The 15,813-nt window shown below is 55.3% G+C and overlaps 1 protein-coding gene across 4 annotated transcripts in view; it reads right to left on the bottom strand.

The window, feature by feature from the left end:
- LOC138822697 (interleukin-1 receptor-associated kinase-like 2) overlaps positions 1-15,813 on the bottom strand; it is a 33,259-nt gene that overhangs the window by 15,882 nt on the left and 1,564 nt on the right. Inside the window, exons 2-7 of one of the 4 annotated variants that reach the window (XM_070015543.1) lie at positions 10,689-10,871; positions 3,657-3,800; positions 2,737-2,852; positions 1,380-1,550; positions 1,235-1,299; positions 51-165 (exon numbers count right to left, since the gene is read on the bottom strand). In XM_070015543.1, the coding sequence (XP_069871644.1) occupies positions 51-165; positions 1,235-1,299; positions 1,380-1,550; positions 2,737-2,852; positions 3,657-3,800; positions 10,689-10,871 (794 nt within the window). Of the gene's footprint in view, positions 1-50; positions 166-1,234; positions 1,300-1,379; positions 1,575-2,736; positions 2,853-3,656; positions 3,801-10,688; positions 10,872-15,813 lie in introns of all 4 variants that reach the window. The other 3 variants (XM_070015542.1, XM_070015544.1, XM_070015545.1) reach the window with 3 other exon arrangements.

The raw sequence follows: 15,813 nt of genomic DNA, 5'->3' as shown, positions 1-15,813 counted from the left end.
CCCTAACTGGAGGCCGCCTGTGTCTCTTCCTGACAGTGGCCCGTGCTTACCTGGGCCAGCAGTCTGTCCTGCAAGGAACCGTTCTCCATGTAGGCGTAGATCAGGCTGTGGAACTCTCTCCCCGCACAGAAGCCCCGCAGAGGTAATATGTTGGGATGGCAGCCTCTGAAACCAGGCCGCAGTGTGAAGAGCAAGCGAGGAGCAGGTTGGCAAAGGCTGCCCACCCTTCCCTTCCCACCTCACCCCTGCACCCCAGGGCCATCAGTAACCTCCCATGTGCCACAAGCATGCTTAGAAGCCTAAAGACCCCACCCTGCTCTCCTGATCGGCACCCTGCCTCCAGGGACGGAGGCTTAGAGGATGGAGGCTTTGTCAAGGAGGCTGCCAGCTCCCAGACATCCCCCCACACACACACCGGAGTCAGCCTAGCTCTGACGTGAACTGTCCTCTGGCCACCATTTCCACTCCCTCCTAGCTCTCCTTCTGCCTCTCAGGCCACTATTTCTGCGGTCCCTCCCCCTCCCAAGCCCCCACCCTCGCACCCCGCCCGCCACTTTTTTTTCTTTTTGCCAGTATTAAACTCAGGGCCTGGAACTCTTGCTTTCCCCACCCCCCAAGGCTAGTACTTTACCATTAGAGCCATTTCCAGCTTTTTGCTAGAGATAAGAGTCTCATGGACTTCCCTGCCCTGGGCTGGTTTCAAATCTCCACCTGAGGAGCAGGCGTGAGCCACCAGCGCCTGATCATTTGAGTTTCTATATGACACGATTCCAATGTGTTTTCCTAAGTCAACTTGGGTTCACAAAGTCCTATTTGAAGTCGGGCGCCAGTGGCTCACGCCTGTCATCCTAGCTACTCAGGAGGCTGAGCTCTGAGGGTCACAGTTCAAAGCCAGCCCGGGCAGGAAAGTTCGTGACACTCTTACCTCCAATAAAACACCAGAAAACTGGAAGTGGCGCTGTGGCTCAAGTGGTAGAGCGCTCGCCTTGAGCTGAAGAGCACAGGGACAGAGGCCAGGCCCTCACCAGACGCCAGAAACACAGGCTTCGATTTCCCATCCTCCAGAACCGGGAGCTAAATGACCCTCCATTCTTTACCAGCTCCCTACTCTGCAATATTCATTTGTAGCTACAGAAAGACTAAAGCAATCGATAACAGAGTGCCTGGCGCCTAGCAGCCCCTTCCAGGGCCCCGTGTGAGCGGCGGCAGTGCTCGCTCCCCCAAGGGTGCTTACCTCAGGCACACCCGCACCTCCGCCTGGAAGAATCTCTCCACGGACCCTGGACTCGAGCAGGCTGTCTGTGGACAAAGACGCAGGAACGTGAGGCCGAGCCTCTGCTGGGCAGCCTCCACCCAGGGTAAATCCCCACCAGGCTCACCTCTCTGAGCCTCTTGAAGACCCAGGACATGCCATGCCTCTGCCCTCTGTAGATGTCAGCGAATGTCCCCTCGCAGATCCTGTGGCTTTGGTCAAAGTTACGGGTTGCCTGGACCACGTCGGCCTCGCTCCAGAAGAGGCCGCCATCAGGGACGCTCACACGTGCCTCCTGCTGCGGGAAGGAGGTGCTGCCGTACTGGGGGTGCAGAGGAAGAAGGGGCAGGGCTCACTAATGGAAATTTGCTTCCTATAGCTGCCTTGGGAGACCCTGAATACCACAGCCAGGAGAGGGGAGGGGAGGGGAGGGCTGGGAAGGTGGCTCAGTGGTAGAGCGCTTGCCTTGCATGCATGAGGCCCTGGGTTCGATTCCTCAACACCACATAAGCAAAAAGAAAAAAGCCGGAAGTGGTGCTGTGGCTCAAGTGGTAGAGCGCTAGCCTTGAGCTGAAGAGCTGAGGGCCAGCACCCAGGCCCAGAGTTCAGGCCCCACGACCAGACCCAAAAGAGAGAGAGAGAGAGAGAGAGAGAGAGAGAGAGTGTGAGGGGAAGGGATCCTGCAAGGAGTGATAAAGATGACACGCAGAGGCCCAAGTTCTAATCCCAGCTCTATCTGGAACTTGCTGTGTGACCTTGGGTGAGTTACTCAACCTCTCTGAACCTCCGTTTCTTCACCAGCAAAAATAAAGATAAGCATGGGATCCTGGCAGATAATATTGACACAGCCAGGCATTTATTCCAGGGGGGTGGGAGCTGAGGGGACACGGCTGGTCCATGAACTGCCCTAGGGTACATGCAGGGACTGGGGTTTGGAGAGCAGGCCATACACTTATATAGACAAACCAATTCTCTACTCGGTTTTAGAGCTTGGTGCCTAATAGGAGCCTAGAAAAAGAAATTCTAGCTGGGCACCGGTGGCTCAAGGAGGCTGAGAGCTAAGGATCACCAAGGATCACAGTTCAAAGCCAGCTGGGCAGATAAGTCCAAGAGATACTTATCCCCAACTAACCCACAAAAAGCCAGAAGCGGAGCCGCGCCTCAAGTGAGACAGGTCCAGCCCTGAGCAAAAAAAAAAAAAAAGCTAACGGGCAGCACTCAGGCCCTGAGTTCAAGCCCCAGTACCAGCTCACATACACTAACAAAGCTTTATTGGAGGTGTGGCTCAAGTAGTAGAGCACCAGCCACGAGCAGAAAAAGCGGAGGGCGAGCTCGAGGCCCCGAGCGGAGGACAGGTTCACAGGGCGTGCGTGCGTGCGTGCGGCCCGGGGGCGGAGCGCGGCCCAGCAGGCTGCAGGCTAACGGGAGGAGGCCCTCAGGCGATGAGGAAGCCGCATGTGAGGAGGGCCGTGGAGGGCCGTTACCTTCAGATCCGGGGAGGCAGGGAGGCCGGTTACCTTCAGATCCGGGGAGGCAGGGAGGCCGGCCTTCGGGGAGCCGGGCGTGGGCTCCGGCTGGGGGGCCTCGGCTGGGGCGCACGCTGGAAGGAGGAGCAGGGGTCAGCAGGACGGAGGGGAGCCCCAGGGGGAGCCCCAGGGGGCCCGCAGCCCGCGCCCCGCCCCGCCCCGCCCCGCCCCGCCCACAGCCCAGACAGCAGCGAGGGACTGCCTTCCAGAAACTTCCACAGCGGCTGCCATGCCAAACAGCGTCCTTGGAGGCTGATCCGAGGGAGAACCGCGGCGGACGCTGAGGGCCTGTGGGCCCGGCTACTCCGGAGAACGCGTGTCCCGTGCGCGCGCTCCGCGTCTCCCCCCCGCGCGGCGCCCTTGCGCTGGCGTCTGACCCTCACTTTCCTGTCGCTGATTTTGGTGGTGGTGGTGTCGGCCGTGGGCCTGAGCTCTGGCCTGGGCGCTGGCCCACCGGAGCCACAGCGCCACCTCCAGCCTTGTCGGCTTATGTGGTGCCGAGGAATCGAACCCAGGGCCTCATGTGGTGTTCTTTTTTTTTTTTTAAACCATCCTTCATTGCTTTTCCTAAGTTTGGGTCTTATACATTGGGTGGGATATCCTTATAAAACACATCTTCATGGCTGGGAAGGGGGCTCAATGGTGGAGCGCTTGCCTCGCGTGCATGAAGCCCTGGGTTCGATTCCTCAGTACCACAGGCACAGAAAAAGCTGGAAGCGGTGCTGTGGCTCAAGTGGTAGAGTGCTAGCCTTGAGCAAAAGAAGCTCAGGGACAGCGCCCAGGCCCTGAGTTCGAGCCCCAGGACTAGCGAGAAAAAATCATTTCCTTAAATAAGGTTGCTTTAAGTAAGAAAACAAAATGAATGACATGAAGTCTACCTGGGTGCAGAAAGGAGTCGGGCCTGGCTGGCTGCCCCTTCCGCGGCTCGCCCTGGCCGCTCCTGGCGGGATCCGCCCCCGGCCCCAGCTGCACAGCCCCGGGGAAGCCGGGCAGTGCCGGGATGCTCTCCAAAACCGGATTCCCTGAAGACAAGGCACAAAGAGGCAGTTATTGTTTCCTGAGGTAAACCAGCCCCGGAACCGGAGAGCGGGGAAGTCAGGGCCTGGGTTCTAATCCTGGTCTTGGCCAGGCCTGTCCATCTGCACCGCAGGGACGGCCTTCGTGTGGCGCCACACACCCCTGGCTCCCATCACGACAGTTCCAGCACACACCCTGGCTGTTTCCCTGCAGCACACACCCGTCTTTGTCCACAGGAACATGGAGGTTGCAGGCTGTACCAGCCACCCCTGTGAGGGCCAACGGAGCTTTTATCTACTGACTTTTCATCCTTCTGTCTTCTTCCCACGGTGTCACGCCCCAGGCACTGAGATTCACCAATGGGCAGGGCCACAGCCCTGGAGTGTGAGATGATTAACACCCTCCCTCCACCCCCCCCCACACACACACTGAAAGCACCTAGTCATTCAGGGCTACCAAGCCACAGCTGTCAGCTGACAGCCCAAGGTCATTTCCTGAGAAAACCCCCTTTCGGGGTATTTTGGGTTGAGATGAGGCTTTTCAAGGTAAACAATCCAGGGCTCCAATGGTAGAGCACTTCTGTGGGGGCGGCCACGGCCCTGGTTTCATTCCCCCAACCACCAAAAGGAACAAATAAGTAAACGGAGGCGTTGTGGCTCACACTCTCTCTTTTAAGCCTAGCATGCCAGGCAGAGATGAGAAAGATCGAGGTTCTGATTTCAGCCCTGACCCAGCTTGTATAACACTGAGACTGTAGGTAGGGGGCTCACAGGGGAGGGACATTAGGAATGTGATTTGAACTCAGAACCTTCCCTTGCTAGGGAGCTACATGAGCTCCCACAATTTTTTTCCCCAGTTCAAGTACTGGGGTTGGAACTTAGGGGCTAGACACTGATGTGCTGTCCCTTAGCTGTTTCACTCACGACTGGAGCCCTCCCACTTGAGCCACGGCTCCACTTCCTGTTTTATTTTGGTGATTAATTGAAGAGGCTCCTGTACTTTCAAAGCCAGGTTGGCTTTGAACAAGATCCTCAGATCTCAGCCTCCTGAATAGCTAGAAAGACAGGCATGAGTCCCTGGACGCTGTCCCTGAGCTTCTTTTGCTCAAGGCTAGCATTTTACCACTTGAGCCACAGCGCCACTTCTGGCTTTTTCTGTGTATGTGGTACTGAGGAATCGAACCCAGGGGCTTTGTGCATGCTAGGCAAGCGCTCTACCACTAAGCCACATTCCCAGCCCTGAGATTTTTTTAAATCTTCAATGACCTCTCAAACTAAGCTAGAAGTGGCATGATGACTCAAGTGGCAAAGTGCTAGCCCTGAGCAAAAAAGCTCAGGAGGAGTGCCCAGGACTGGCACATCCAGTTCAAGCCCAGGACTGGCACACACAGTTCAAGCCCAGGACTGGCACATACAGTTCAAGCCCAGGACTGGCACACACAGTTCAAGCCCCATCCCAGGACTGGCACACACAGTTCAAGCCCCAGGACTGGCACCCAGATAAAAGTGCAAGCACTGAGCATCATGGTCTCCACACGTGCTGATGTTCGTCCTGGACAGACAGGACAGGCCTCGCCTCTGCACTTTTCCTACCTCCGACAGAAAATCCCTTCTCAATCCCTGCCCTTTCCAGCTCCCTGCAGGTGTGGGGCCCGCTGTGGAGGCTGACTGCACCACAGGATGCTGCTGGAGAGATAAAAATAGAGCAGCATGGGAGAAAGGCTGTGCCAGGCGGGCTTCCTGCCTGCCCAGGCCATGACCCGGGCACCGTAGCAGGAGCCACTGCCAGGCCATCCCCTCCCCCGCCCGCACACAGCGGCCTGCACTGACTTCTCAGGAGACGCAGCACAACAGGGCTGGCTATGCAGCCAGGAGGCCCAAGCACAGCGGTGGGTGGAGGACAGAACTCAGGGAGCTCTGGAAGATTCTCCCTGTGGTGGAAGCAGACCAGGCACCCACCACTGAGCCTCCCACGCTGCTCCTAGGGCTTAAACTCGGGGCCTGGGCTCTGTCCAGGCTAGCTCCAGGCTAGCTGGCTATTGGGTGGTTTAGTAGGGAAAGGAGTGTCATGGCCTTTCCTGCCCAGGCTGGCTTCAAACCACAGTCCTCACATCCCAGCCTCCTTGGTAGGGAGGATGACAGTCATGAGCCACTGGCGCTCGGCCTCATTTCCTTTCTGAGGCAAGGTGTCAAGTCACCGTTGCCTGGACTGGTCGGTCTTACACTACCATCTTCTTGCGTCCACTTCCCTAATATCTGGGATTACAGGCATATGCCATCACACCCAGCCTATTTTCAACATTTTAAGAGCGGCTATGGAAACTGGGTCTAGGTAGGCAGCAATTTGGGGAAGGGCCTGGATAGCAAGTAGCCACAGGGGCAAAGTGGCAGGCCTGGGCGGGGCGGGCCTGGGCGGGGCGGGCCGGGGCGGGGCGGGGCGGGCCTGGGCGAGGTCTGGCTGCCAGCTCTGACTTCCACCAGAGGAAGCAGACCCTCCATGCTGAGCTCCATGCGGAGCGTTTACTGACGCCCCGCTTCCGGAGAGCTTTGCCATGCAGAGGCCTTGGCTGACCCCTGAGGCTCCGGGCCTCTTCCCCTGGCTGCCCGGGACATGGAGTCCAGTCACAGACTCAGGCTCTGCTAGCAGGACCAGGACGAATTCTTTCCTTGTGAGCGCACCGTGGAGACTCCACGCCCACGCCCCCACGAGGAAACAGTGAGGCAAGACTTAGATGTTTGTGTGAGTCCTTACACTGCTCCCAGCTAGAAGTCTTCTAGAACAAAGCAAAGTGATTCTTGGCTAGGGCTGAGGAACCCTAGTGCTAGCTGCCAACTCACACAGCTGATGGTCCACGTTTCTCCTGGGCATCCTTCGCCCAATGCATACATACGCATACATATGTGCATATGCGCGCATACGTGCGCACACACACACACGCACGCAAGCACACATGCCATTCGCAACTCCCACCTCAAGCTACACACAGGATGAGGCCAACCCAGGCACAGGTGTCTTTTTGAGAAGCGCCTTTGTGGCGTACCCACCCAGTGGTGGTAGGCCTGGTGATGCCACCCTTTACTAAAACAGACAGAATGAGTCGTAAGCCACTAAGCTAGTGACACAAAACATACCCCAGGGACCAGGAGTGACGGAGAGTGCTTGTCAGGGTCTGCGCCCACCAGCGCCACGCACCGCACACGCACCACATACAAGCCAGCCTAAAATTAAATCAAATCCCAGCACTGCATAGAAGTTTGAGGGAGGGGGGCCCCCAAATCTTTCTGTGAGGAGGCGCTGCTCAGACCCAGAAGATGAAGAGGCTCAGCCATAGACGATTGCACAGGAAGTAGGGAAGGACCAGGTCCAATGACAGGTGCAAAGGTCCTCAAATGAAGGCCCTCCCGGCTAAGTGGAAGGAAGGAGATAGTAGTGGAGATGAGGGCAGAGAGCTGGGCAAGAGCCAGACCACGTGGGGCCTCCTGGGCCAGAAGTGAGCAGAAAATAGCGGAACAAGAATTGTGAAGAAGTCAGGCACTGGTGGCTTACACCTGTAATCCTAACTACTTAGAAGCTGAGATCTAGGGATCCTACTTCAAAGCCATCTAGGGAAGGAGACTTGACCTCCAATGAGCCAGAAAAAAAGCTGGATGTAAAGCGGTGACACTGGTGGTTGAGTGCCATCCTTGAGCAGAAAGAGCCAAGTGAGAGCAGGAGGTCCTGGGTTCAAGCTGTGGTGCTGGCACACAGACACACAGACACAGACACACAGACACACACACACACACACACACACACAGTGAGGTGGTATCAGGTGCTGGTAATATCAGGTTCTAAGTAAACGTGGGAGTCAGAGGCCCCGGCCTCTGGGTAGGGTCTATGCCCAACACAGAGCCAGCAGCCTCAGAGTCTGAATCCAGCCCAGGATTTGTTTCCTTCCCGGGTGGAATGCCAGAACTTTCAAAGAGCAGGTGACTCTTGCAACAGCCCAGCCACTTAGGGGAAAGGAGGGTTCATTTTCTGTTAGGCCGGAGCCCCAAGTCCCCAAAGTCCCCTGTCAATGGGGGAAGGCGCAGGAAGGAAATTTGGCAGGGCTGTCAAACCCAACGTCTGACCTGCTGGGCTTGCACAATCAGGACTGCATGAAAATAGCAAAACTAACAAGAAGATGGGTGGGGAAAGGGAGCTCAGTGGTGGACTGTTTGTAAGGGCTTTTGGGCAGCAAAGGACACATACACACAGAAAAAGAAACCTCCAGAAGCCAGGCACTGGTGGCTCACCCCAGTAATCCTAGCTACTCAGAAGGCTGGGATCTGAGGATCACAGTTTGAAGCCAGCCGGGGCAAAAAAGTCCATGAGACTCTTCTGAACTGTGGCTCAAGGGTAGAGTGCTAGCCTTGAACAAAATCTCAGGACAACACCCAGGTCCTGAGTTTAAGCCCCAGGACTGGCATGAAAAGTTAGGAAGGAAGGAAGGAGGGAGGGAGGGAGGAAGGTAGTGAGGGAAGGAAGGAAGGAAGGAAGGAAGGAAGGAAGGAAGGAAGGAAGGAAGGAAGGAAGGAAGAAAGGAGGGAGGGAGGGAGGGAGGGAGGGAGGGAGGGAAGGAAAGGAAAGGAAGTGATGGAAGAGCGAAGGCAGGCTGACTGGCGGTGGACTTGCTGGAGCAGGAGGGCTGAGGAGGCCTGGCCCTGGCTTCCACCATAGCCCTCAGTACTGACTGAAGTCATTCTTACATCTCAAGTTGGACAGATTCAATAACAATGGCCTTGGCAATTAAAGCAGAGAAAACAGGAAAGAACGAAGACTCATGGTCAGACCCAGCAGCCACCAGCCATGAGACCAGCCCCAAACTGGGTGCTGGCGATCATGTCTATAATCCCAGCTACTCAGGCAGCAAGATCTGGGAATCCCAACTCAAAGACAGTCTGGGCAGAAAAGTCCAGGAGACTTTTATTTCCAATTAACCAGCCAAAAAAAAAAATGCAGAAAGCAGGGGCGTGGCGCGAGTGGCAGATTGCCAACGCCCAGGGCCAAAGGCAGGAGAGCTGCAGGCCCTGAGATCAAGCCCAGCACCAGCAGTAAAAGAAAAGAAAAAAAGGAGTTTCTCCAACTTTGAGAAAGCTTATTAACTTCTTCAAGTTAATAATCTGACAGATACAAACACAAAAAGAACACCTAACTAGCCTCAAGTCCCCTCCCCCAGGACTTTGACCTTTGGACCCCAGAAACAAAGCTCAAGCTTTGGCCCTGGGAGCTCCCCGCCCTGAGCTCACAGGGACTCCCAAGGTTTCTGAAAAGCTCAGGACAGAGTCCGGTAAAGGCTCCCCCGCCTCCCCTCCCCCCCTCCCCTCCCGCCTCCCCCCTCCCCCAATAAGCCACGCCCCCAGAGCGGCAGGGACCCAGCTCAAGGGGAAGAGAAATAGGATTGGGGAAGGGAAATGAGAAAGGTACAGGCATAACAGGAATGCTGGGGTCTAAGGAAAGTTCCAGTCAGAGGCCAAGGGGGAAGACACCCCTAGCATTTCCCTGGACTGAACTGCCCCTCAGCTCAGCCCCTGCGAAAGAACTCAGGAGGGCTTTGAGTCACCTGGTGCTGGTCTTGGCCCAGGCTTCCTGGGGCCCAGAAGGGCTCCAGGGTCTGCCGAGGCCCCACACTTTCAAAGTGTCAAGTGCTGTGGTGTTTGCTACCCTCAAATGGTTAATGAAGACTTCCCCAGATTAGTCGTCAGTGGGTTGTGACGGCAGTGGCGGGGGGGGGGGGGGGGGGGGGGGCGCGTGGTGCAATCCCTGCACTTCTCTGCTTTCAGGCTTTGTGGTCCAAACCTCCCCCCACCCCCCTACCCCCCACCCCCACCCCGCCTCCTCCCCTCCCTGCCAGGCTGCTGACCCAGATCTTCACCCAGATCTGCCTTCTCTCCACTCCCCTGCCTTCCTCTCATGACTGGCCTTTCCTGATCTCTCTGCCCTCCTTTTTCTGGTTGGCCATCCTCTTGGCCCATTTAATTTCAGAATTATTTACTTCTTTCCCCATTAACCATCTTCTCACAAGACTATGGTCTCTGTCAGGACAGAAGCCTTCCAAATCCTCAAGTGTTTCTGGTTTTTTCCTTCCTTCCCTCCCTTCTTCCTTTTTCTCTTTCTTTCACTCTCCCTCTCTTCTGCCTGCCTGCCTTTCCTTCTTTCTTTCGTTCTTTTTCTAGTATTAGGGCTTGAGCCCAGGGCCTCATACTCGTGCATACCTTTTTCACTCAAGGATGGCACTCTGCCCCTGAGCCACAGCTCCACTTCTGGCTTTTTGGGCTCCTGGATTTTCCTGCCACAGCTGGCCTCAAACCTCAGTCCTCAGATGTCAGTCTCCCAAGTAGCTAGGATTGCAGGTGTGAGCTACTGGCTCCTGGCTTCAGCCTGGAATTTTGTGTTCAATCACAAATGGACCTTTCTGCCTGGGCTGGGCTTGAACCATGATTCCCCAGGTCCAGTTTCCTGAGTAGTAAGGAGCCTCTGGCACCTGGCTCCCCTACCTTTTTGTCAATTAAAAGACTTAAAAAGCTGGGGGTACAAGTGGCTTCTTGCCTGTAATCCCAGCTACTCAAGAGGCTGAGATCTCAGGGCCGTAGTTCAAAGCCAGCCGGGGCAAGAAAGTTTGTGAGACTCTGGTCTCCAATTAATTGCCAAGCCAGAAGTACAGCTGTGGCTCAAGTGGTAGAATGCCAACCTTGAGTGAAAAAAACTCAGGGACAAGCGCCCAGGCCCTGAGTTCTAGCCCCAGGACCCCCACTAGAAACGAATTCACAAACAATAAGCCTGGAGAAGGCTTCGAGGCCAGGCCCTGCCTAGCTCGCCCACCCTTGCGCGGCAAGAGGCTGGCACCACCGTACCAGGCCCAGGACGCTCACCTTGCAGGACGATGCTGGCGGCGCGGTAGAGCTGCAGATGGCACAGCAGGTCCAGCAGCTGCTGCACCGTGGCCTGCCGCATGCCCCACCACCACAGCAGCTCCCGGGTGATGCTGGTGCCCTGCACGCGCTCCAGGGACCGCAGCTGGCGCAACTGGGTCACATCCGTGACCACCAAGGAGGCTGTGGGATGGAGAGGATCCGCTTAGCACGGGTGGGCAGCAGCTCCAGGACAGGATCCCACGCTGGCCCACCCAGCCCTCCCCGCAGCCCGAGGGCACAGCCACGGGGACCAGGCTGGGAGCTGGGTACCAACATGGGGGTGGCTGCTCCAGAGCGGAAGAAGGCAGACGGGGCCCTGGGGCAGAGGCATCCCCGGGGCAGAGGCGCGGCCTGGCGCTGAGCGAGGCAGGAGGGCACTAGACAAGCAGGTGTCACAGCCAGGGCTCAGCCCGCCCAGGCAAGGCTGCGAGGATAAACCCCTGCCCTTTCCCTTGGGAGTCTGGCTTCCCAACCAGGTTGGGAAACTCAGATTGGAACTGATGGAACCGCTGGTGAAGGAGCCAGGCCCGTGGTGCCCTGCCACCCTCACAGGGCTGAGACAAGGCTCCAGGGAAGTCCCGCCCCTCTCTGAAGTACTGAACAAAGTCGGCAGGGAACTACACCCCCACCCCCCAACCCCTGGCTCACGCCTGTCATCCTAATCACTCAGGAGGCTGAGATCGAAGGACTGTGGTTCAAAGCCAGCCCAGACAGGAAAACAAGACTCTTATCTCCAGTTAGCCATAAACAGCTGGAAGTGACCATGAGTGCTAGTCTTGAGCACACAAGCTAAGTGACAGCACCCAAGCCCTGTGTTCAAGCCCTAGGACCAGCATAAAACCAGCAAAAACCCAGAATCAACAACAAAAAGCAGGCTCTTTACCTTCTTGCCTGGGATGGCCCCTACTTGCCAAAGTAAAGGTTTTTCTAATAGATCAACAGGTCAAAGACCTTCTTAAGTGTTTAGTTTGCTCTGTACAGGGGCTTGAATAAGGGCTTCACACTTCCTACTCAGACACTCCACTACTGGGGCCACACCCCAAAACCCCAAAATAAATACTTTTTTGTTTTTTCAGTCATGGGGCTTGAACTCTGGGCCTGGGCACTGTCCCTCAGCTCTTCAGCTCAAGGCAAACGCTCTACCACTTGAGCCACAGCTCAGCTTCTGGTTTTCTGGTGGTTCATTGGAGATGAGAGTCTCATGGACTTTCCTGCCCCGGCTGGCTTTGAACCGGGATCCTCAGATCTCAGCCTCCTGAGGAGCTAGGATGACAGGCATGAGCCACAGGCACCCGGCAAAATAAATGATTTTTTTAAAATGATAAAGCTAGCCGGGCGCTGACAGAGCACTAGCCTTGAGCTGAAGAGCTGAAGGACAGTGCCCAGGCCCTGAGTTCAAGCCCCACGACTGACAAAAAAAAAAGATAAAGCTTGGGTTCCAGGATTTTGGAAATCATGATGGGATCCATGTGAACATCAAGTCATTCATTCATCCGTTCATTCATTCACTCAGCAAAGTCATGCTCCAGGGCCTGGACAGCTCTGAAGATTCTGTGGGAGTCAAACAACACCCTAGGAGCCTTTCTGTCAGGAAATGTAAGATGAGGCGGGGAGGCGATGGGAAGGGGGGCACTCTTCTGAGAGCCCCAGGGAGCTGCAGGCCAGGCCAGGGCGGGCGGGTGGGCGGGAGGGAGGGAGGGAGGGAGGGAGGGAGGGAGGCCGGGCGGGAGGGACACCGTCTGATGGATGGATCAGAGGGATGAGGAAGAGCTGTCACAGGCTCCACAAGTGCCCTGTGGGAAATGGAAAGTTCCAGAGTTGCAGCTTTAGTCACTGGAAACTCCAGGCCAGACTCCTGGCCAGTGGGAAGTGATGTCAGTGGGACAGGGGACATGAGTTGTTTTCACTCTGGAGCGGAGGACTGAGGGGAGAGGAGGCCCCTCCCCTCTGCCAGCTACCTGGGCGGTGCTCAGGGCCTCACCCTGGAGACAGAGACGGCGCAGGGCTAGGCTGGTGGCCACCCAGCCACCTTCTTCCAAGGAGAAACAGGAAGTGAATGGAGGGGCCTCCCAGTGCGACAATTTAGTTCCTTTTTTTTTTTTTTTGGTGATAATGGGGCTTGAACTCAGGGCCAAGACAGGTACTCTACCATTTGAGCCATGCTACCAGTCCTCTTTTGCTGTAGTTATTATTTTTTGGGAGGGGGGAACAGAGTTTCACATCATTTGCCCAGGCTACCCTAGACGGTGATCCTCTTACCCATGCTTCCTGCCTAGCTGGGATTCTACAGGCACACACTACTGTATGTGGCTTATTGGTTCAGTTGGGATGGGGGAGCAGGGAGGTCTAGCTAGCTTTCTGCCCTGGTTGGTCTGGAACTATGAGACTCTTTTTTTTTTTTTTTTTTTTGTCGGTCGTGGGGCTTGAACTCTGGGTCTGGGCGCTGTCCCTCAGCTCTTCAGCTCAAGGCGAGCGCTCTACCACTTGAGCTACAGCACCACTTCCGGTTTTCTGGTGGTTTATTGGAGATAGGAGTCTCACGGTCTCTCCTGCCCGGGCTGGCTTTGAACCGCGATCTTCAGATCTCAGCCTCCTGAGTAGCTAGGATTACAGGCGTGAGCCACCAGCGCCCGGCTGGAACTATGATACTCTTGATCTTCACTTCCCAGGTATAGGACTATGTCTAGAATTACAGATACACCTTTTTTTCTTTTTTTTTTTGCCAGTCCCAGGGCTTGAACTCAGGGTCTGGGTGCTGTCCTTGAGCCTTTCTGCTCAAGACTGGTATTCTACCACTTAGGCCATGGATCTACTTCCAGCTTTTCTGATGATTAATTGGAGATAAGAGTCTCACGTAGGGGCTGGGAAGGTGGCTCAGTGGTAGAGTGTATGCCTTGCAAGCACGAGGCCCTGGGTTCAATTCCTCAGCACCACATAAACAAAAAAAGCCGGAACTGGCGCTGTGGCTCCAGTGGTAGAGCACTAGCCTTGAGCTGAAGAGCTGAGGGACAGCACCCAGACCCAGAGTTCAGGTCCCATGACCGGCACAAAAAAGAGTCTCACAGACTTTCTTGCCTGGGTTGGGCTTAAACTGTGATCCTCAGATCTCAGCCTTTAGAGTTACTAAGATTACAGGTGTCAGCCATACGTGTCCAGCCAGACATCTTAACCTATTAACTCATCCCCTTGAGCCAAGGTCAGGACAAGACAGAAACTTTTTAGGGGGCTCAGTGTGTCGGGGGCTCCTGTGGAGTCACAGCTCCTTCCTCAACACAGACCAGTCATAACTGGCCATAGTGGAACATTCGGAAAACGGAAGCACCCAAGACAACGGCTGGTTCTCTGAGTCTCCTGTTCCCCACATTTTGCTATAGATACAAAAGCATGTATGTGTGTGTGTGTGTGTGTGTGTGTGTGCGCGCGCGCGCACGCGTGTGCACTCACGCGTGTGAGCGTGCATATGTTAGTTTGGACCTTAACTGTCCTCAAAAGGCCCGAGTTAAAGGCTTGCACCAGAACTCAGTGCTGTTGTGATGTAATGTCTGCTATGTCCATGTCTGATTCCTAAACGCTCCCACCTGTAATCCCAACTACTTTGGGAAGCTGAGATCTGAGGATGCCAGTTCTAAGCAAGCCTGGGCAGAAAAGCCCATGAGACTCATCTCCAGTTAAGCAAATAGGCAGAAGCAGAGCTGTGGCTCAAGTGACAAAGTAAAAAAGTTTCTGTGAGTGAAAAAGTCCAGTGAGAGTAGAAGGCTCTGAGTTCAAGCCCAAGTACCGGCACAAAACAAACAGAAACAAAACAAAAGCCAGGTGCCAGTGGCTTACGCCTGTCATCCTAGCTCCTCAGGAGGCTGAGATCTGAGGATTGAGGTTCAAAGCCAGCCCGGGCAGGAAAGTCCAGGAGACTCTTATCTCCAATAAAATCCCAGAAAACAAACAAACAAACAAAAAAAAACGGAGTGGGGCTATGGCTCAAGTGGTAGAGCACTAGCTTTGCAAAAGGGGCTCAGGAACGGCGCCCAGGCCCAGAGTTCAAGCTGCCATGTACACAGTGCTTGGAACAATGCTAAATGAGGGTTTTTCACAATGTGTGACCACTGACAGCCATGTCCTGGGGTGGGGGGAGGCAGGGGACCGTGGCGGGGGGAGTGGCATTAAGGGCCTAGAGACCATACACTGCTCCATGACTGTACAAAAAACACTGCGTGTGTGCTCTTCATGAGGGTGGCCGTGTGCAGGGCCTCCTTCAGGAGTTTGCAACTCCAACTGGGCTGGTATGGAGAGAATGAGGAGGCTACCACAGGAGGCTGAAGCAGGGAGATCCCGAGTGTGAGGACAGCCACCCAGTGAGACCTTAAGAAATAAGTGTATGCCTGTAAGTAAAAATGTGCCATCAAAGAGAAGCAACTGTGGGGCAGACAGACGGGCAGGCACTTCGCGTGTGTGTATGCGCCGATGCTCGTGTACTGCTCCGCAGGGCCCCAGCCCTTATTTTTTCTATAGAGTCTCCTTTTTGCCTGAGCCTCATGCCTAGACAGCGAGCTGGCTCTGGGAGGCTTCCCCCCGTAGCTGTGATGACAGAAGGCCCCCTCCCTCCCTGTTATCCCATAGAAGTGGAGTCGCATGGGCCTTTCTGCCCAGGCTGGTCTGGAACCTTTAATCCTCCCAATAGCCTGGGATGATGGACAAAAACTACCATGCTCACCTATTGGCTGAAAAGGAAGTCTTGCAAGTAATGCAGTCTCCCGACCTCAGCTTCCCACATGCCTAGATTACAAGGCCTATGGTTTACTGGCTTTAAAAGGGCTTTGGAGGGGTTGGAGGTATGGCTCAGTTGGTAGAGAGCTTGCCGATCAGTGAAAGCATTAGATACCAAGTTCAAGTTTGACAAAAAAAAAAAAAAAGGGGGGGGGGAGGAAGGATCAAAACTTCAGCCCTGCTGATGCCATCAGCCAGGTACTGGCCTTGGTGGGGGCCTGTCCTGCATGGGTAGATATTGCTGTTCACTTCCTCTAAGGTGCAACAGTCAGAAATAGCTCCCTGAGACCCTGACGGAGAACCACTAGGTTAGAGTAGATAT

Source organism: Dipodomys merriami, unplaced genomic scaffold, assembly GCF_024711535.1.
Source record: "Dipodomys merriami isolate MVZ:Mamm:240054 unplaced genomic scaffold, mDipMer1.0.p SCAF_114, whole genome shotgun sequence".
NCBI lineage: Eukaryota > Metazoa > Chordata > Mammalia > Rodentia > Heteromyidae > Dipodomys > Dipodomys merriami.
This window is presented reverse-complemented; position numbering and strand designations above follow the sequence as displayed.